This window comes from Oryx dammah, unplaced genomic scaffold (assembly GCF_014754425.2).
Source record: "Oryx dammah isolate SB20612 unplaced genomic scaffold, SCBI_Odam_1.1 HiC_scaffold_19, whole genome shotgun sequence".
Classification (NCBI taxonomy): domain Eukaryota; kingdom Metazoa; phylum Chordata; class Mammalia; order Artiodactyla; family Bovidae; genus Oryx; species Oryx dammah.
The window spans coordinates 77,836,065-77,854,788 of NW_024070203.1; the positions used below are offsets into that span (position 1 = coordinate 77,836,065).

Consider the following 18,724-nt stretch of genomic DNA (forward strand, 5'->3'; position numbering starts at 1 on the left):
CACTGGAGCAGAGTATCACAAAAAAAAGTATACCATGTCAAGACCCCCCGAAAATAGGGGTTAACACCTCAGAATCTCACAGAGGGTGGAAATCCTGACCCCGTGCTCATCTCCTGCCCACTTCACTGAGCTCATGTGTCCCCGTCTCTCCCTCTCGGGGCTGTGATGGTTCATTTTATGCGCCACTTTGGCTAGGTTATGGCGCCTGGTTGCTGCATAAAACACTGGTCTAAATGTTGCTGTGAAGGTACTTCTTTAGATGAGATAATATTTAAATCACGAGCCTTTAAGTAAAGCAGAATATCCTCCATAATATGGGTGGGCCCTATTTTGAAGACCTTTAGAGAAAAAAAGACTGAATTTCCCCCAGAGAAGAGGGAATTCTGCTTCCAGACTGCCTTCAGATAGGAGCTGTAATATCAGCTCTTCCCTGGGTCACCAACCTGCCTGGCAGATTCTTATCTATCTATTGATCTATCATCTATCCACAAACACACATATACATACACACATTTTATTGGTTCTCTGGAGAACCCTGAGCAATATACCTTCTAAGAAATCTCTCATAATCTGTTCTGAGTGACCCACAGAAGTAAATGTTAATGGATAATCCAGAACCAACCCCCCCTTCAAAAAAAGAAAAACACTTCATCCCTTCTCTCACCTTCTGCCCTTACTTACAAGGTTTTCCAAGAAGAAAAAGCGCTACAACTATGCTTTGACCCTCACCGCGATTGCTGACCCAGATTCTAATCCCTTCCAATGACTAGCCAGGCACTCTGCTAGGCTCTGCGCATCCACACAACTCCTGTGGAAAGGGGCTACAACTGGGAGAAGTGAAAGCAGCGAAGAGCCTGACAACTCAGGACCCTGGCTGAGAAATTCCTGAAGCACTGAGGGTCCAGTGTACTGATCACGAGCACAGCAGTTTCAGAGCATCCAAGGCAGGAACTTACAATAGTGACAGTGATTAGAACGGAACACTTCCAACGTTAAAAGAAGCTCCCTAAATGTCCTGAGCTAAGCGACTTACTTCGGCAGCGTTTCCCGTCCTCGGCCAGCCGGAATCCCTCCATGCACTTACAGACGTACGACTCCCCAGTGCTCACACAAGCGTGCTCACAGCCGTGGTCCACTGCTTGGCAGACATCTTTCCCTGAGGACAGCAAGGTTAAAAATTTCACCAATGCCAGTTTTCCCCCTGGGCTTCACCTGGGAGGATGCATCCTTCTCAGCCCCTGGACTCCAGGCCCATCTGAGCTCAGCAGGTCTACTCTCTGAGCTTCCTCACTGTCATAGCCACCGCGATCCACTAGCACCTACTTCAGTGTCTTGTAAAAACGCAGTCCATCACGGGCCTTCGGCAGGCACTGGTATGATTACTTAGGACATTAAACCTCAATTTGGACTGGTGATGCTGAAATCTAGTTTTGAGTTTTTCCCTGACAACGTGACTTTGGAGAATCACTTAACCTCTTGCAGGCTTCCCTTTCCTTTAAGAAAAATGAGAGTAATACTTCCAGATACCCATCTTTTCTTTAAATGCATCAATATGAGTTTCTCTTAGTAAAGAGAGCTTTGAGAAGCTTGAGAAGATGACTGACAAGGGCAGGAATCATTTGCTCAGGGTTACCCACTCCCCTTTGACTTGATGGAGACGTGTCTTGGCCCTGTGGAAGAGGCCTTGCTTTCTGAGATGTAAGAATGGGCTCATCAAAATGGGGTCTCTAAAAGGGATTTGCGCCACCAGAAACAGTAGCAACAATATCGTTAAAGATAAAGAAGCAGAGGCTCAGAGAAGTTACGCTGCTTGCCTAGCTAATAAATGGCAGCGCGAGAAGCTGAGAGCCCGGCTTCAGGCTGGACATCCTTCCAGTAGAGCACACTGTTTCTTGTCATGGGGCGTGTCACCTTCAGCTGTGGCTCTGGCTTTGACTTTTGTCACTTGTCCATTTGTTTGTTTTCTTTTTAATAGGCTCTCTCTCTTTTTTTAGGACAGTTCTAGATCTACGGAAAATTGAGAAGACAGTACACAGATTCCCTATAAACCACATACCCAGATTCCCCTAGTATCAACATCTTACATTAGTGTGATACGCTTGTTATGATGAATGGACCAATACTGATGCAGTAATATCAAACAAAGCCCGTAGTTAATTTACATTTCCTTAGTTTTCAACCTGATGTCAGGTTTTTTTTTCTGATCTAGGATCCCACATTACACTTACTGGTCTTGTGGCAATGGTTTTGTGAGAGTAACTGATTTACACAGAGATCAGGCTGGTGGATTTCAGGCAGAGATCAGACATAATAATGGGAACCCACTCCAATAGGAACTTACTTCTGCAGGTCTTCCCATCTTCACGGAGTATATACCCTTCAAAGCATCGGCACACAAAAGAGTCTCCGCTGCTTACACATGAATGCTCACAACCATGCTTGCCCAAAGCACAAGCGTCCAGTTCTGAGAAGCCAGGTGGAAACAGAGAAACAAAAGAGGGAAATGATTCATCCATCAGTGACTTCTTTCATCTCTTAAGATATTTCAGACACCTTAAATGAAAGCAGTACTTTATCCTACAGGGTACATTTCAAAATAGAAAGCATGTCTATGAGCAAAATGTCTTAATATATAAAAAGCACATAAAATAAAATAGTACTATCATCTCTGTAGGAAAAATGAACAAAAGACACGGAAAGACAAGTTACAAAAGGAGAGCTAGAAATGGCCTATAAATATTAGAAAATAAGTTCCACATCTTTGATTATCATGTAACCATAAGGTCAGATTATCAGATAACCATCATTATCTGCGTATCTGCTTATGTGTGCATGTATGCGTCCTACTTCGGTCATCCCTCCCTCCATCCATTCAGTCATTCATTTGTTCACTGATCTGTGGACTACTTCGTGAGTTCCCTCTCTCTGAGTCAGGCACTCTTCCAGTCTCTGGGGACGTAACAATGAGTAACACCAAGTTTCTGCTTTTGTGAAGCTTACATGTGGTGGCAGGGGTGGAAGGAAAGAGGGGCAAGACAGACAGACAAATGTATATGTCAGGAGAAGGTGCTACAGAGAAAAGGAGGATCAGGGCAATGGAGAGGGCCTGCTGATTTGGAGCGTGCGGAGGGCTTATTCTTTTCCATGCCATGTCAGAGAAGGTGACACTGAGCAGAGCCCTGGAGAAAGAGACGAGTGAATGCGTGGTGCTTGAAAAGAATGACACCCAAGGAAGGACAGCATCCACAAACACTGGCAGGAGCGGGTGTGGCTGGTTTCAGGAAAGGCAAAGAGATCAGGAGACCGGGCAGGCGATGAGCCAGGACAGACCGCGTGGGAGTCACATGCAGTGGTTGCATCTAAGTCAGAAGGGGCCACTGGAGGGTTCTGAGCAGTAGAGTGATCCGAACTGACTTTTTTCTTAAAGGACCACTGTGCACAGAATGGGCCATGGGTAAGGCTGGAGCAGGCAGAGTGGGAAGAGAGCCCACTGCACTGGTGGCCCAGACAGGCGGGTGAGAGGGTCAGACTGCGGCTGGACTTTGAAGGCAGAGCCTGCAAGCTTTGCTGATGGGTTAGTATAAAGAGTCCATCTTCACATGGATATGACAGGGGGAGGCATGGGTGACCCTGAGGTCCTAGGGCTGAGCAACTGAAGAATGGCATCGCCATAGATGGGGCTGGGGCAGCTTCTGTGACAGCAGGCTGTAAAATCCAGGCTGATATGTTAAAGCCTGATAGTGAGGACAGATGGAAAGGGACTTTTTCTAAGAACCAAACATAATTCTGAGAGTCAACGCCATCATTTCAGATGGAGCAGAATTTCTACAGTGCCTTTGAAGTGAGGTTTTAAAACGAATGCTCCAAAGCACATAATCACTTTTATAGCCAGGCACAGACCATACGCTTTTTTCTAAGGCATTTTTGCAGTATTTTTATTGGAGGGGAGTCTTGAGAACTACCCTATGGGTTAATTAAAGCAGCTGTTGTTATTCTCATTTACCAGCCAGGGAAACTATGCTTTGGGAAGATTAATGGCTTGCCAACATCAGTTGCTAATAAGTGACAGCACCAGATTAAAAATGTAATCTTCTGATAATAAATACCATGTTTTCCCCAGCTACACTGCGTTGCTATACTCTAAAGGAAGCCTCCAAACATGAAGGGAGTTTTGTCTTCGTTTGGGCAGAAGGGCCGCCAAAATCTGAACAGTGAGAAAGCGTTGTATCAACTGAAATTATAACTGCAGACGAGAGTCAAAGCAGAGCTGGCCCTTGCTCTTTGCTCGGAACATGACTTACTTCTCCGGGCACAATCTAGACTCATTATTGATGCAGAACATTTCTCGATGGCTTGGGGTAATCCCTCACGTAGTGTTGAGTGGAAATACAATTGAGTGATCCATAATACAGACAGCTGGCTGGCTGTGGAGGTGAGCGGTTTTTTTTCTTCACCATGAATTTATATTAAGAATACTCCATTTTCCAATGTAATAAAATAGCTATAACTCTTTCAGGCCAGCCTTGTCAAGCCATAATGCAGACAGGCCCCCTTGAGCACGCCTCTTCTTTCTGGAGCATCCCCCATGCCCTGTCCTGTGTCTGTATCTTCATCTTAGGCTGCAGTTTTGAAGAGTGATTGAGTCTTTCCACAAGGATCCTGAAAGGTAATTGGCCCCCCAGGCTCTTGCAGGACGAGTCTGTACTTGGCAGAGGGGCACTGCTTTCCTCTCTCGGGAGCCTGCTGAGCCTGAAAGCACTGTTCTCAGGGGGCATCGTCACCACTGGCTGCAGACGATCCTGGGAGCTCCCAGCCCAGGCTCTGAGCTCTCCTGGGCTTTTGTACTAATAGCTGCTTGGAAATTTTGTTGTGTGCATGCTTTAAAAGCATGTCGAGAATTTGGGTTTTTAACCTTTCCCTTCTTACCCGCTCAGGGCATCTGATCAAGAGACTAGAGCAATGGTTCTCAATCTCAGGGGAACACCAGTCACCTGCAGAGATTATTTGAAAAGCAAAACGGGCCCATGATTCAAAATTCAAACATACTAAGGGGAGACGTCCCCTTTGGAGGGGGTATCTGGCGGTATATGCCTAAAGTACAAAATGTACCTTTGACCTGGCAGCTTCACTTCTGGGACCCTCTCCTGCAGATACCCTGGCACCATATGAAGAGATATACTTTAAGTCATTCACAGCAGCATCGCTTGTAACAATGAAAAGTGGGAAACAATCCAGATGTCCACGACTACTCAGGAGACAAGCTGAACAAATATTCTACACAATGAGACGCTGTGCTTAGTCACTCAGTCGTGTTTGACTCTTTGTGACCCCATGGACTGCAGCCCGCCAGCCTCCTCTGTCCATGCGGATTCTCCAGGCAAGAATATTGGAGTGGGTTGCCATGCTCCTCCTCCAGGGGATCCTCCCAACCCAGGGATCGAACCCAGGTCTCCTGCAGTGCAGCCAGATTCTTTACCAGCTGAGCTACCAGGGAAACCCCAATGAGACGCTAAGCAGCTGTAAATAAAATAAGAAAGCTATGTAATGGTTTGAAGAAATCTCCAATAAATATCATTGAGTGAAGGGAAAAAGGCATAGAATGTGGTACATAGTACACCATTTTGTGTGTGCCTAAGGAAATGGGAAAAATATAAACAGATATTTGTATTGGCTTTTATTCATATAAAGAAAAGTGAAAGTGGAAGTCGCTCAGTAGTGTCCGACCCTTTGTGATCCCATGGACTATACAGTCCATGAAATTCTCCAGCCAAGAATACTGGAGTGGATAGCCGTTCCCTTCTCCAAGAGATACTTCCAACCCAGGGGTCGAACCCAGGTCTCCGGCATTGCAGGCGGATTCTTTATCAGCTGAGCCACCAGGGAAGCCCCAAAGAAACAGGAACGGAATGGAAATAAAATGGAATGCTAGCTATCCATTGTGGAGAAGGCAATGGCTACCCACTCCAGTACTCTTGCCTGGCAAGTCCTATGGACAGAGAAGCCTGGTGGGCTGCACTCCATGGGGTCGCTAGGAGTCGGACATAACTGAGCGACTTCACTTTCACTTTTCACTTTCATGCATTGGAGAAGGAAATGGCAACCCACTCCAGTGTTCTTGCCTGGAGAATCCCAGGGACGGGGGAGCCTGGTGGGCTGCCGTCTCTGGGGTCGCACAGAGTTGGACACAACTGAAGCGACTTAGCAGCAGCAGCAGCAGCAGCAGCTATCCGTTGCTGTGAATCAAGGTATGCCAACACTTAGCAGCTTAAGGCAACATGTGTGATGTCACAGTTTCTGAGGGCCTGGAAGCCAGCTTTGGCTCAGCTGGGAGGTTCTGGCTCAGAGTGTCTCGTGAGGCTGCAGTCAAGCTGGTCCCCTGGGGGCTGCATTGATCCCAAGGCTCCACTGGAGCTGGAGGATCTGCTTCTGAGCTCAGTGGTGTGTGCACTGGCCTCAGTTCCTCCCTGGCGGTTGACCGAAGGCTTCAGTTCCTCAACATGTGGGCCTCTCCACAGGGCTGCTCCCGATACAGCTTCCCTTAGAGTGAAGCCAACATGACTTCAAGAAGCCAGAGAGAGCTCCCAGAAAGCAGCCACAGTGTCTGATAACTTCACTGGAGAAGTGACACCGCACTGTTATTTCCATATGCTGTTGCTCACGCAGGCGGACGGTGAAGGAGGGAAGGAACACACGTGTGTGAATCCAGGAGGGGCCGTCCTGGATGGAGGCTGCCCACCACCTGTTACCTGGGAACCAGAGGGAGGCAGGGAGATGGAAGGGCGGGCAAGAGTGGGAGCCGAACTCCTTAACGCACGTCTTTTCGTATTGTTTTGATTTTTAGACTATGTATACCTTTTACCATTCTACAAATAAAATCAAATTTAAACAGACAAAAAAATCTTATACAAGTACCCTTCTCTCTCTCACCTTTGACACCCTACGTCATTATTTTTTAAAGGCAGCACCGTGATTCATTTAACCAGTTTCTTATTGGAAGGGCACTGAGCTGGTTTCTAGGCTTTGCAGTTACAATTGTTACTTCAGGGGATACTCGGGTGCCTGTAGTTTTGCATACAATGGGAAAGCAAGTCCGAAAGATAAACATCTAGAAGTAGGATTGCCTCACTAAAGGGTAGGAACATTTACCCCCGGATAAATATTTTTCCAATTGTCCTGCAAGGAGGTTGCATCAATCAACGTAAGATAATCCTTATTTCGGGAGGTCCAGGGTGCTGCCTGGACTTTTGGACGTTTTAAAAAGCCCCACGGAAAAAAAAAAAAAAGCCCCACGGATGACACCAACAAATTGCCAGAAGTAAGATGCCGGCGCAGGACCCAGAACATAGGTTCAGAGACCTTCCCAAGTGTCCAGAGGGGTGATGCCGCTCCTCCACCATCATGAACCACCTCCCATCATCTTTCTCCTGGGCTGTTACTCCATCCACCAACTAGGTCTTCACAGACCTACTTCACCCCCTCCAGCCCACTCTCCTGGACTCAGCCGGAGTGCTCTTCTAAAGCGTGCGTGCAGACATCCCTCCCTCCGTCTGCCTGACACCCTTTAGTGCCTCCTGAGAGTCTGGCTAGGACTCACTGGTGAGGTTCAAAAGACCTGCCCGCTGCCTCATCTCAGCCACGCTCCCCCCAGCTCAGTACTTTCTTTCAGCACCTCAGGACCAAGCCAGAAAGTGAAAGTGGCTCAGTCGTGTCCGACTCTTTGCAACCTCCATGGACTATACAGTCCAAGGAATTCTCCAGGTCAGAATACTGGAGTGGGAAGCTTTTCCCTTCCTCCAGGGGATCTTCCTAACCCAGGGACCAAACCCAGGTCTCCCGCATCGTAGGCAGATTCTTTACCAGCTGAGACACTAGCAAAGCCCAAGAATACTAGAGTGGACAGCCTATCCCTTCTCCAGTGGATCTTCCTGACCCAGGAATCCAACTGGGGTCTCCTGCACTGCAGAGGGATTTTTCACTAGCTGAGCCGCCAGGGAAGCCCACCAAGCCCGAAGGCCTCCCCCTACAGGGCTCTGCCCAGCCGATGACCTGCTGCCTCCCCCTCCTCCAGGTGTCTTCTGGGACCTCCCTGCACAGAGCCGCACAGCCCCAGGCACCTGCCCCCTCTGGTAACATCACAGCTAGCAGTGGTAGTATTGGTCACTCAGTCATGTCTGACTCTTTGCGACCCCGTGGACTGTAGCCCACCAGGCTCCTCTATCCATGGGATTCTCCAGACAAGAATACTTGAGTGGGTTGCCATTCCCTTCTCCAGGCGATCTTCCTGACCCAGGGAATCAAACCTAGGTCTCCTGCACTGCAGGCAGATTCTTTACCATCTGAGCTATAGGAAAGCCCAGCATCACAGCTATCACCAAACACTTACTGGTTGCTCTGGACCTATGCCCGCCTCCTCACTGGACGACGCTTACATGAGCTCTGACTTCCAGGGGACCACGGGCTGCACCTGCCCTCTTCTGCTGCATCTCCCAGCTCCTAACTTAATGCCTGGCCTCCAAAGCAGGTCCTCAGCAAATGCCTGCTGAGTTAAAGGAAACATTTCCTCAGCTTTCTACTCTGAAAACCAAGGGTCACGAGAGTCTTAAATGAGAACCCACGCTGTGTGGATGGTGGCGGTCAGCTGGGCTCCCTTTCTCTCCCTCCTTCCAGCCTTGCAGAGTGCGATTCGCATTTGTTCAGCAAAACGTCCAGTTTCTGCACATCAGGGACATTCCTGTCACTCATAATTAAAGAACCACACACGGTAAATTAGAGAAGGCCAAAGTTGTACTCTAGCTAACTCCCCGACCACAGGCTTTCAGCTGCCTTTCAGTCACCAAGTCTGGAAACCAGCTTGGAGTCAGCATCTCTCCAGAGCTAAGGGTACTCCCTGCTGGGAAAGCATGTCAGTGGTTCCCTAACAGACAAAGAGAGCCAACATCCCTGACTCACGATTACGGGGGGCCTTCAGTCTGGGGAGAATGGTGGGCACTCCGACAAGAGTTCATTCATCCAGTGAGTGTTTATGGAGCCCTTACTCTGCCAGCCTCTACCCTCGTGCTCGGGCTTGAAGGGACCTTGGGGACGAACTGATCCAACACCTTCCTTTAAAGTCACAGAAACTGAAGGACACAGAGAGGGCGTGACTTTCCCAAGGCCCCTTACCCTGCAGAGATGATTAGTCTCAGCCGTGCTGGGGACAGAGGTGTGATTAGATCACAGGTCTGTCACCTCTGTGGTCCAGGGGTCATCCTCACCCAGCAGACTCAGCAGAGGCTGCTCAGATAGGCTGATAGATTTTCAGAAGGCAAACTAAAACAGTTTTCTCAAGGGAAGCTGAACCTCCATAGCATAATGTAACTCTAAATGCTGCAGTGGTCTGTCTCAGTGGCTCCTCCAGGCTCACATCTCTCCGGTCTCCCTCTCAATTCAGCACTCGGTACTTACTACTCAGTACTCAATACTTAGTACTCAGTACTTAGTACTCAGTACCCTCAGCTTCTTTCCGTTCACTCTCTGGACCCTGGCTGGCATGTTCTATTTCCTGTGCCTAGGAAGACCACCCCCTCTGTTTTAGCCCTTTGGGGCTGCTCTAACAAAACACTTCAGACTGAGTAGCTTATAAACAACAGAAATGTATTGCTCACAGTTCTGGAGGCTGGAAGTCTGAGGTCAGGATGCCAGAAAGGTTGGGCGAGAGCCCTCTTCTAGGTCACAGACTTCTTGTATCCTTACATGGCAGAAGGGACTGGAGAGCTCTGTGGGCAGGGATCTCATTCATATGGGCTCCATCCTCACGACCTAATCACCTCCTAACGGCCTTGCCTCCTAACACCATCACCTTCCATGGTTAGACTTTCAACATATGAATTTGGGGGTGGGGGCACAAATATTCAGTCCATAACACCCTCCGTCTCTGCATAGCTCCCTCCATCAGTCTCTAAAGGTCAGATCAAACACCTCTTTCTCAGGAAGGCTTTCTCTGGACCAGGTGAGGGTCCCCCTGCCAGATGCCCCGTGACACCTCTCCTTCCCCCATCATGACTCTCATCACACAGAATGGAAGATCCATCCTTAATATCCTTCTTCCCCGAGAAATTTTAAACTCTCTCAGGGCAGAAACTGAACCTGCATCAATCCCACGGTGGCCCAGGGTCAGCACAAGATGACCAGCACAACACAGGTCCACAGGAAGTGCTCGTGGAAACTGAGCATCAGTGAACCAGAAGTACCTAGACTCGAATCCAGAGACAAGAGTGAGGACAGACAGAACCACCACTTCATGTGACGTGGATGTAAGGACTTAGCAGAGATCTCAGAATGCAGGAATGAAACATCTTCCCTTTAGAGAAGGATCCTCTTTTAAAAAAAAAAAAGTGTCAGAAGGCAGGTCTACATATGAATTAAAGCCTTATCATGAAGGGGGTCTGCATGACTCGTGATCAAGCTGAGCAGACGCTTCAGGACGTAGCACAGGTTTTAGGGCCTGAGTCTCACAGCCCCACACACTGATACAGTCTGTTCCTCACATCTGGATTCCACATCTGGTGACTCACCCACGGGCTGTGGTGCAGCAATCATGGGGTAATGTGTTCCGAGGGCTCGCACCTCTGCGGCGATGACAGACAGCAATCCTGTGTCTGGGGCTCCACGTAGGAGGTTATTAAAACCAACCCCAACCCCAGAGGGAGAAAGCCAGAGTGGCCGCCTGCCAAGAGGGTGACCAAGGCTGAGAGACAGAATTACACCATTTGCTGGCATTTAAAAATAATAATAAATCTAGCAGCAGCCATTCGTTTGCTAACTCTGTGTAGGTTTTTTTTTTTTTTCTCAGACAAACCAGAAGCAGCTCAACTGAGACATATTTTTAGAGGTCACCCCGGGTAAGAGATTCTGAAGTCAGGGGACCCCAGTCTTAGCCCCGACTCTGTCGTCGACCCCCAGGGTCAGCCTGAGCAGCATCAGTTTTCTCCCCATGCGACAAAAGAAAGAAAAGATCTCCAAGTTTCCTTCTGTTCCTTTCAACCTCTAATGTAAATACATGAGGGTTAAGTGGTCTTGTCTCTCCAGTCTCTGTGATGGACTGAATTGTGTTCTCCTCAAATTCTGAGTTGAAGCCCAAACCCTCAATGTGCTGGTATTTGGAGGTGGGGCCTTTGGGAGGTGATTAGGGTTAGATGAGGTTATGAGCATGGGACCCCCACGATGGGATTAGTGCCCTTCTAAAAAGAGACAACAAGAGAGCGTATTCTCTATGTGTGTGTCTGTGTGTGACGGGAGGGCACAGCAGGAAGGCAGACATCTGCAAGCTCAGAGGAGGGTTCTCACCAGAGCTGACCATACTGGCATCTTGATCTTGGGACGTCCAGCCTCCAGAACTGCAGATAATTACATTTCTGCTGCTAAGTCACCAAGCATGCAGTTTTTGATACTGCCTAAATACAGTAACACACTGCTCTTATCTTGCTCAGGGTTGCTTCGGTCCTTCAAAGTCAGGAGGCATCAGGTAGGAAAAAGCCTTTGCACACCCGCCTCTGGTGGCCAGTGTAGGAGTATCCCCAGCTGAAATGACCAGTGCTCTATGCTTGTCACTCAGATCTGTATCAGCACCAGCCACTTGCTAGAGGAAGGTAGCGCCTGGGCTCCTGAGTCTGACTCCTCCCAGCTAGTCACCACAGGGAGGGCAGGCCAGGCCTACCAGGAGTGGGTTTCCAGGCTACCTTAGCCCTCTCCTAGTGTGGGGCCGTCTAACAGTGGGAAGTAAGATTTCAACAAGAGTATCTTCGGGTTTATGGCAATTTACAAGTTCCCCAAGCACTTCAGTGAAAGTCTTTCCCCGTGCTACAAAGTGACCCTGAGAAAGAGGCATAAATGATCATTCCCAGTTTATAGGTGAACAGTAAGATGCAGGCAAGAGACCTAAGAAATGTGGGTTTGGTCCCTAGGTCAGGAAGATCCCCTGGAGGAGGGCATGGCAATCCACGCCAGTATTCTTGCCTGGAAAATCCCATGGACAGAGGAACCTGGCAAGGTTAGTTATGACCCACAGGGTCACAGAGTCGGACACGACTTTAGCAACTTAGCATGCATGCAGTCAGATCCAGAGAGGTCAGTTCCCTCCCAAGATTTAAACCCAATCTTCGGGCTCTTAGTTCAGTGTTCTTTCTACTCTGCCATGCTGATTCTAGATCTGTGCACAGATGGCCACAGGGAAGGGCCCTGATGGGGTCTCCCCGCAACGGGTGGAGTAGAGCTGCTTCCAGCAGGCCAGGAGGGCAGGAAGTTCCCCATGGAGGTGATGCTGGCCCTGGGCTGGGTTTCTGCCAGCAGAGGTGGGATATGGAGGTTGTGCTAAGTGGAGACAGGCTGGGCTGGAGGTTCAGGCCCTGCTCAGAGAAGAGGGGAGCTGCCTCCTTTGAAGAACCGGAGGGAACAGGGAAGAAGACCGGGGTGGGGCTCAGGAGGTGGAGGAAGGTGTTCTCTGTCACCTGCCACGTCAAGGTCCACTGAAGGGTCCGGAACAGAAGATGGACCCTGTGCCAGGTGCCACAGGATGAAAACACAGGTGGTCTCTGCCCATTCACTCAACATTTGTTGAACTTTATGGAGTATTTCCTGTGGGCAAGGCCTGGAACTCAGTCTCTGAGTAAGACTGGGTCTCTAACCTCCAGAAGCTCTCAGGCCTGTGGGCTGTGTGCTCCAAGCATATCTAGACTAGAGAGTCTTTCCTGATGCTGAGATGGGCTTGCAGTAGGTTTATTTCAGAAATTTCCAGGAGGTAGAGACGGGAGGAGTCCTCTCAGCTGCAGCTTGCAGAAGAGACCCCCTGATTTCCCTCCCCACCTCAACCTCGTTAAGGGTTGTGGAACAACCCTCCAAGGGGTGATCACAGCTTTGGGGTCAGGGGACCAAGAAGAAGGGAGGGTGAGCTCACTCCAGAGGCCAGAGAGCCCAAGGTGCCTGCAGGGCTGTGAGAATAACAGGGTCCATTCCTTCCAGGGCCCTGGGAAACTGCACTTGCTCACCATGCTTCACAGAACCTTCCAGAAAGTGAGCGGAGTATTCTTCAGGCCACCTGCTATCAAGGCGGTAAGTGGAGGCTGCCTTTATGAAGGGCCAAGGACACCCATATCTGCTGAGCAGGCCTGGCTGAACTCCAGCAGGCTCCCCACCCACAGCCCAGCATGATTTCAGAAAAGATGCAGTCATGGTGTCAGGCTCTTTGTGATCTGGGACAGAGCTGGGAAACACACATTCCCAACCCCAGTTGACTATGGCCACACTGAAAACACAGCCCATTTTTACAGAACAGGGCAGCTAGACAGAATCAACCCAGGGCAGACACAGGCTTCAAATAGGGGACAAGCTCAACAGATATGTGTCAGATGGCAGGTCAAATGCATCTCTTACAAATACCACCATTGTCTGTGTGTGTGCTCAGTCATGTCTGACTCTGCAAATCCATGGACTACAGCCCTCCAGGCTCCTCTGTCCATGGGATTTCCCAGGCAAGGGTGTTAGAGTGGGTTACCATTTCCTTTTCCAACTGAGCTATCAGGGGGCCCTGACTTCTCTGGTGGCTCAGACAGTAAAGTATCTGCCTACAATGCAGGAGACCCAGGTTTGATCCCCCGGCTGGGAAGATCCCCTGGAGAAGGAAATGGCAACACACTCCAGTACTCTTGCCTAGAAAATCCCATGGACGGAGGAGCCTGGTAGGCTACAGTCCATGGGTTTGCAAAGAGTCAGACATGACTGAGTGACTCACTTTCTTTCACCATTTCCTACTCCAACCATTGCCTGCTGCTGTTGCTGCTGCTAAGTTGCTTCAGTTGTGTCCGACTCTGTGCGACCCCATAGACGGCAGCCCACCAGGCTCCCCCGTCCCTGGGATTCTCCAGGCAAGAACACTGGAGTGGGTTGCCATTTCCTTCTCCAATGCATGAAAGTGAAAAGTGAAAGTGAAGTTGCTCAGTCGTGTCCGACTCTTAGCGACCCCATGGACTGCAGCTTACCAGGCTCCTCCGTCCATGGGATTTTCCAGGCAAGAGTACTGGAGTGGGTTGCCACTGCCTTCTCCAACCATTGCCCGAGGATAGGATAATTCTAACTCATCTGATCATCTCATGTAGACACACCATATATAATAAACAAATACATATCAAAATTCACTTCTAATGGTATTGTTGCACATTTACTCAAATGGATGATATCACTGTATCATTAGTTACAAGCCCTATAAATGAGAAAATGGATATTTGAAAGTGTCAGTGGCCATAACAGATGTGGCTGGAAGGAGGGAGTGGGGCACACAATTGTAAGGAAGAGGGGCAGCATTTGTTTGGAAGGGTCATGAAAATTTCTTAGATGTCCTGCAATTATCTTATGGTCAGGTCTTGGTTATCACAGCAATGGGGAGGTCCAAAGAAATGCATGGATAATCTAAGATGATGAGAATTAAAATAAATCAGCTAAAAAGCAGGCTTCTGGCTTTGGCATGCAGTCAAATGTACATGCAATTCGACACACCCACTCTCTTTCTGCACCCTGATGTCCAGCCCCTCCCTGTGCTGGCCGTGCTGGCCAGGACAGCCGGGCAGGCAGCCACAAGCAAGCCATAAAACTCAAGACTCCATCCCAAATGGGGGAAACCTTTTCTCACAGCCGGCGGAGTTAGAGAGGCACACCCAGCTATGCAATCAGGGCACCTGCCCAAGTGAACAGATGACATAAAAAGGTGGACATGTTAGGCTGTGACCACAGTTCTATCAGTGGTCAGGGAACCTGGTCCTATAACTGGAAAGACTAGCAGAACCCGCAAGGTACACGGCAATCCTGTTCCTCCACTTCTGACCCCTTCTCTCAAAATGACTATTTTTAAGTCTTTATCTTCGTCCACTTGGAAACAGAACTGCAGGGCAGAAAACAGCATCCTTCAGTGAAGAGGAGGGCATCTGGGAGCTTTTTTTTTTTTTTAAGTAATGGAGACAGGAATTGGGACCAGCTGCTGGGAAATATGTCCCCAGGGAACCTCACTGTAAACCTCAACCACCCTCCCCTGCCCCTCCCCCCCCCCCCGCCCCCCTACCCCGCCCCCGCTATCCGCTGCCAAATTATCCGGATTGGGGGAGGGGACGGGGTTCTCAGGAGCCTCCCCTTCTCGCAGAACTGACTTTGGAGTCACAAGAGTCCAGAGTCTGAACCCACCCCGTAACAGCTGGTCACTTTAGGCTTTTCACTTGGTCTGAAGGTGAGGATTCTGCTGAGGTTGAGACCCAGAGAAAGCACGTGCTCAGCGGGCAGTGCAGCAGAAAGTCCGCAGTCAGGAAGGCATCTACTTCACTATAACTCATGCCCGCTCCGAAATGACCAAGGGCCAGGAAGGAAGAGGCCGAAGCCGTCTTGGGGCAGGAAAGCGGCAGCCACCGGGGCTGACATCGCTGGGAGGGGGCTTTCGCACACGTTCAGCCATGAACCCGGGGGCGCAGACCCACCCGTGGTCACTGTCCTCGGCGCCCCCTACCCACGATCGCCCGTGCCGTGTCCCCCTCGTCCGACGTCACAACACTCACTGGCACAGGTCTTGCCGTCACTGCGGAGCATGTGTCCCTCGGGACACTCGCAGACGAAGGATCTGTCCGTGTTGACGCAGGAGTACTCGCAACCGTGGTGGCTCAGCAAGCAGTAATCCACTCCTGCAAAATCCCACAGCCAGGGAATCAGATCACGGACCTACGTGCCCCCCAACCCTCCTCCTCCTGCCCCAGGAAGGCGCGCGGTCCCCAGGGGACAGCCCCACCATCTCCCCCTGAGCAACGAGCAGAGGACAGCAGAGTGGGGCCCGCCATCCCCTATGGCCGTCACGTTCTCCACGCTGGTGGCAAAGCTCTTCCCTGTAAGAGAAGCACGAAGGGCACTCACGCGAGCAGGTCTTGAGGTCGTCGTTGATGAGGAAGCCTTCCGAACACTGGCACAGGAACGAGTCCTCCGTGTTGAGACACAGCTGCTCACAGCCGTGGTCCTGCTCGGCGCAGTGATCCACCCCTGCGGGCGACCACACAGGGAAAACCCTTGAAGTAAGCCAGGAGTGCATCAGAGAACAAAACCAGCTCCCCAGGGAGCGGCTGCCCGGCAGTTTCACTCTGTCGATGCCCCAAAGAGAGAGGTGTATGGTTTCCTTCCACCCTGTGCCACCGGCCTGGTTTTATTTCGTATTTCTTTGAGGAGTAAGGTGCATGTGACTCCAGCCAAGGCGGTAACGACAGTAGCCCTCTGCCCCTGAGCCAGGTCTCGGCATCACCTGCAATCCCCGGGGGCACCGCGGCGAGAAGGTGCCCTCCCCAGGGCACAGAGAGGAGAACCAGGCTCGGGAAGGTGGAGCCGCAGACCCCACCGGCTCCCTGAGGCTGACAGCCGTGTCTCAGGACTGGGGAGGGCTCCACGCTGCACTATTTAGGCTCAAATCCCACCTCCCCCCACCGGCTTCCCAGCTGTAAGATGCTTGCTGGGTGGTCATTTGGCCTCTCCGCCAGCATCTCATGACTTGAGAAATGGGGCTGAGGCTCGCTTTTTTCTAGGAACACGGTGGGAAGAGCGGATTCACCTAATAAAACCCTCAACAGAGGCTGGCATGCATAGTCACTTTGTGAATGCCTATCATTACAAAGTATATGGCTGGGGGAGAAGGAACTGTATAGTTCCTTTGTATCTGAAAGAGAAAAAGTGCTGTTATCCCTCATAACCAGGACATCCAGATTCAGAAAACAAACCAACGCCAAGGCCTTGCATGTGTGGCCAGTCCTGGCACCCGAGCCCTGCACAGCTGGCCCAGCTAGGATAACAGACACACAGCTGCGGTGAACTGGTTCCCACCAGACAGCCCTGCAGGCTGCCTCCCAGATTTCCTTGATGGAGAAAACGCACACCCAGAGACTGGAGAGACACTGGAGGCCTTGTGCAGGGCCATGGGGTGGACCTCTTTGACTCCCACAGGGCCTGGGACTGTGCCTTCTGGAACATTCCACCCGTGGCTGTGCCTACTGCAAACATTCACAAAATCTCAAGAGCTGGAGACTTCTATTCACATCTCAGTTCACCATTTACCTGTCACGTGATCCTGGGAAACGTAACTTAATCTCCTTGCGCTTGTTTCCCCGTCTTTAAATGGGGGTAAGAATATTGATGCCTCATTGGGATCTGGTGCAGATAAAGTGAGTGAGTACTTGGGAAGTGATCCCGGCCACGCCTACACGTAGCAAGCACCTCATAAGGGCTTCCTATCATGATGGTCTGTGGGCTCCCTGAGCCCCCATGGAGAATAGGATTACCAGGCTGTCTCTGGGGACTCCTAGGAAGAAATTGCTTGGTTTATACTTTCTTGAAGCTGACTAGATGGCCCCTCTTACTAGATTCCAGAAAGAAAAGATGGCTCAATCTCTTCTGCTCCAAGGCGTGCAGGGAGGGGGAGGCAGGTCACGGGCCTTGGGGCTCTACGTGGGCTCGTCCAGGTCACGCCTAGCCTGCCCTGGGACGCCTGTCAGAGCTGTCAGCTGGCAGGCCCCACGCTCCTGGAAGAGAAGGCAGGCAGACTGTACACAGATTCATCTTCACCGGGGCGTCTCCTCGTCGAGCGGAAGGACCCTTGTTCACCACTGGCTTCTCACAAGGACTCAAGAGACTTCCAGAGGCAAGTGCAGAGCAGTGCCAACTCTCTGGTTCAAAAATGCTTTGACTTCCGAGATTGATGCTTCGAAAGCCCGATTGAGGACTCTGTTTCCTCTGAAGACCAAAAGGGGCACGAGGTTTCCCGAGGACTGCTCTGCACCTAATACTTCATCTGTGAAACTTCCCTTCCAGGTGGTGGAGGGTCCAAATACTGAACAGCTGTACTGTTCTCACTCACAATCTATCTCTGTCCCCAAAGCTGGAGCAGATGTGCAGCTTGCTGGGTGGAAAGCCACACAAAGGGCCCCTTCTGTGCCAGCCGTGTCACCAAGCCCCTCGCTGGCACCCCCCAGGGTCAGGGCGTCCCCTGCAGTGTCACGCGCCCCACCCCTGCTGGCTTGGACCAGTGGAGACTGTGCCTCGTAAAAAAGAGATGGAACCATCCAGCTGGCACATCCTGCAAGTTTCCACGTTGACATCACCGGACTGAGTTGTGTTTCGCCTCTTACACAAGAAAATGAAGACAATGCTTCATAAAAAGTCCCATGTTTCTCAGCTTGCCCTCAGATGAGGTCTGCAGTGGCCCAAGGGCCTTCTGAGGTCTGTCTCTTTTCTGGTTCCTGTCCCAGGCTCTGTGGCAACAAAGAGCTCTTATTTTTAATTGTATGTTTTCCCTGTGTCAAGCACTGTGCTAAGAGGTTGAAATAGTCCTCATGATTCCCCTTAACAACTCCAGGAAATCAATGCTGTGCTGTTATCATCTTCCCTTTTTTTAAATGGATGGGAAAGTCAAAGCTTGGAGAACTTTAATACCTTACCTGGGGCCACATGTCTAGTATGAGGCAGAGTTTGGATGAAATCAGGCTGATCTGACTTAATCAAGGCTCTCAAGAGCAAATGGTAATATTAGCTAATATTTGCGTGTGTATTAGTTGCTCAGTCATGTCCAACTCTTTGCGACCCCATGGACTGTAGCCTGCCAGGCTCCTCTGTCCATGGAATTCTCCAGCCAAGAATATTGGGGTGGGTAATCATTCCCTTCTCCAGGGGATCTTCCTAATCC

General features: G+C 50.3%; 1 protein-coding gene across 2 annotated transcripts in view; it reads right to left on the reverse strand.

Annotated features, from left to right (window-relative positions):
- MATN2 (matrilin 2) overlaps window positions 1-18,724 on the reverse strand; it is a 147,214-nt gene that overhangs the window by 14,426 nt on the left and 114,064 nt on the right. For both annotated transcript variants that reach the window (XM_040261013.1, XM_040261012.1), the window contains exons 8-11: window positions 15,919-16,041; window positions 15,570-15,692; window positions 2,342-2,464; window positions 1,034-1,156 (exon numbers count right to left, since the gene is read on the reverse strand). In XM_040261013.1, coding sequence (XP_040116947.1) covers window positions 1,034-1,156; window positions 2,342-2,464; window positions 15,570-15,692; window positions 15,919-16,041 — 492 coding nt within the window. The remainder of the gene's footprint in view (window positions 1-1,033; window positions 1,157-2,341; window positions 2,465-15,569; window positions 15,693-15,918; window positions 16,042-18,724) is intronic.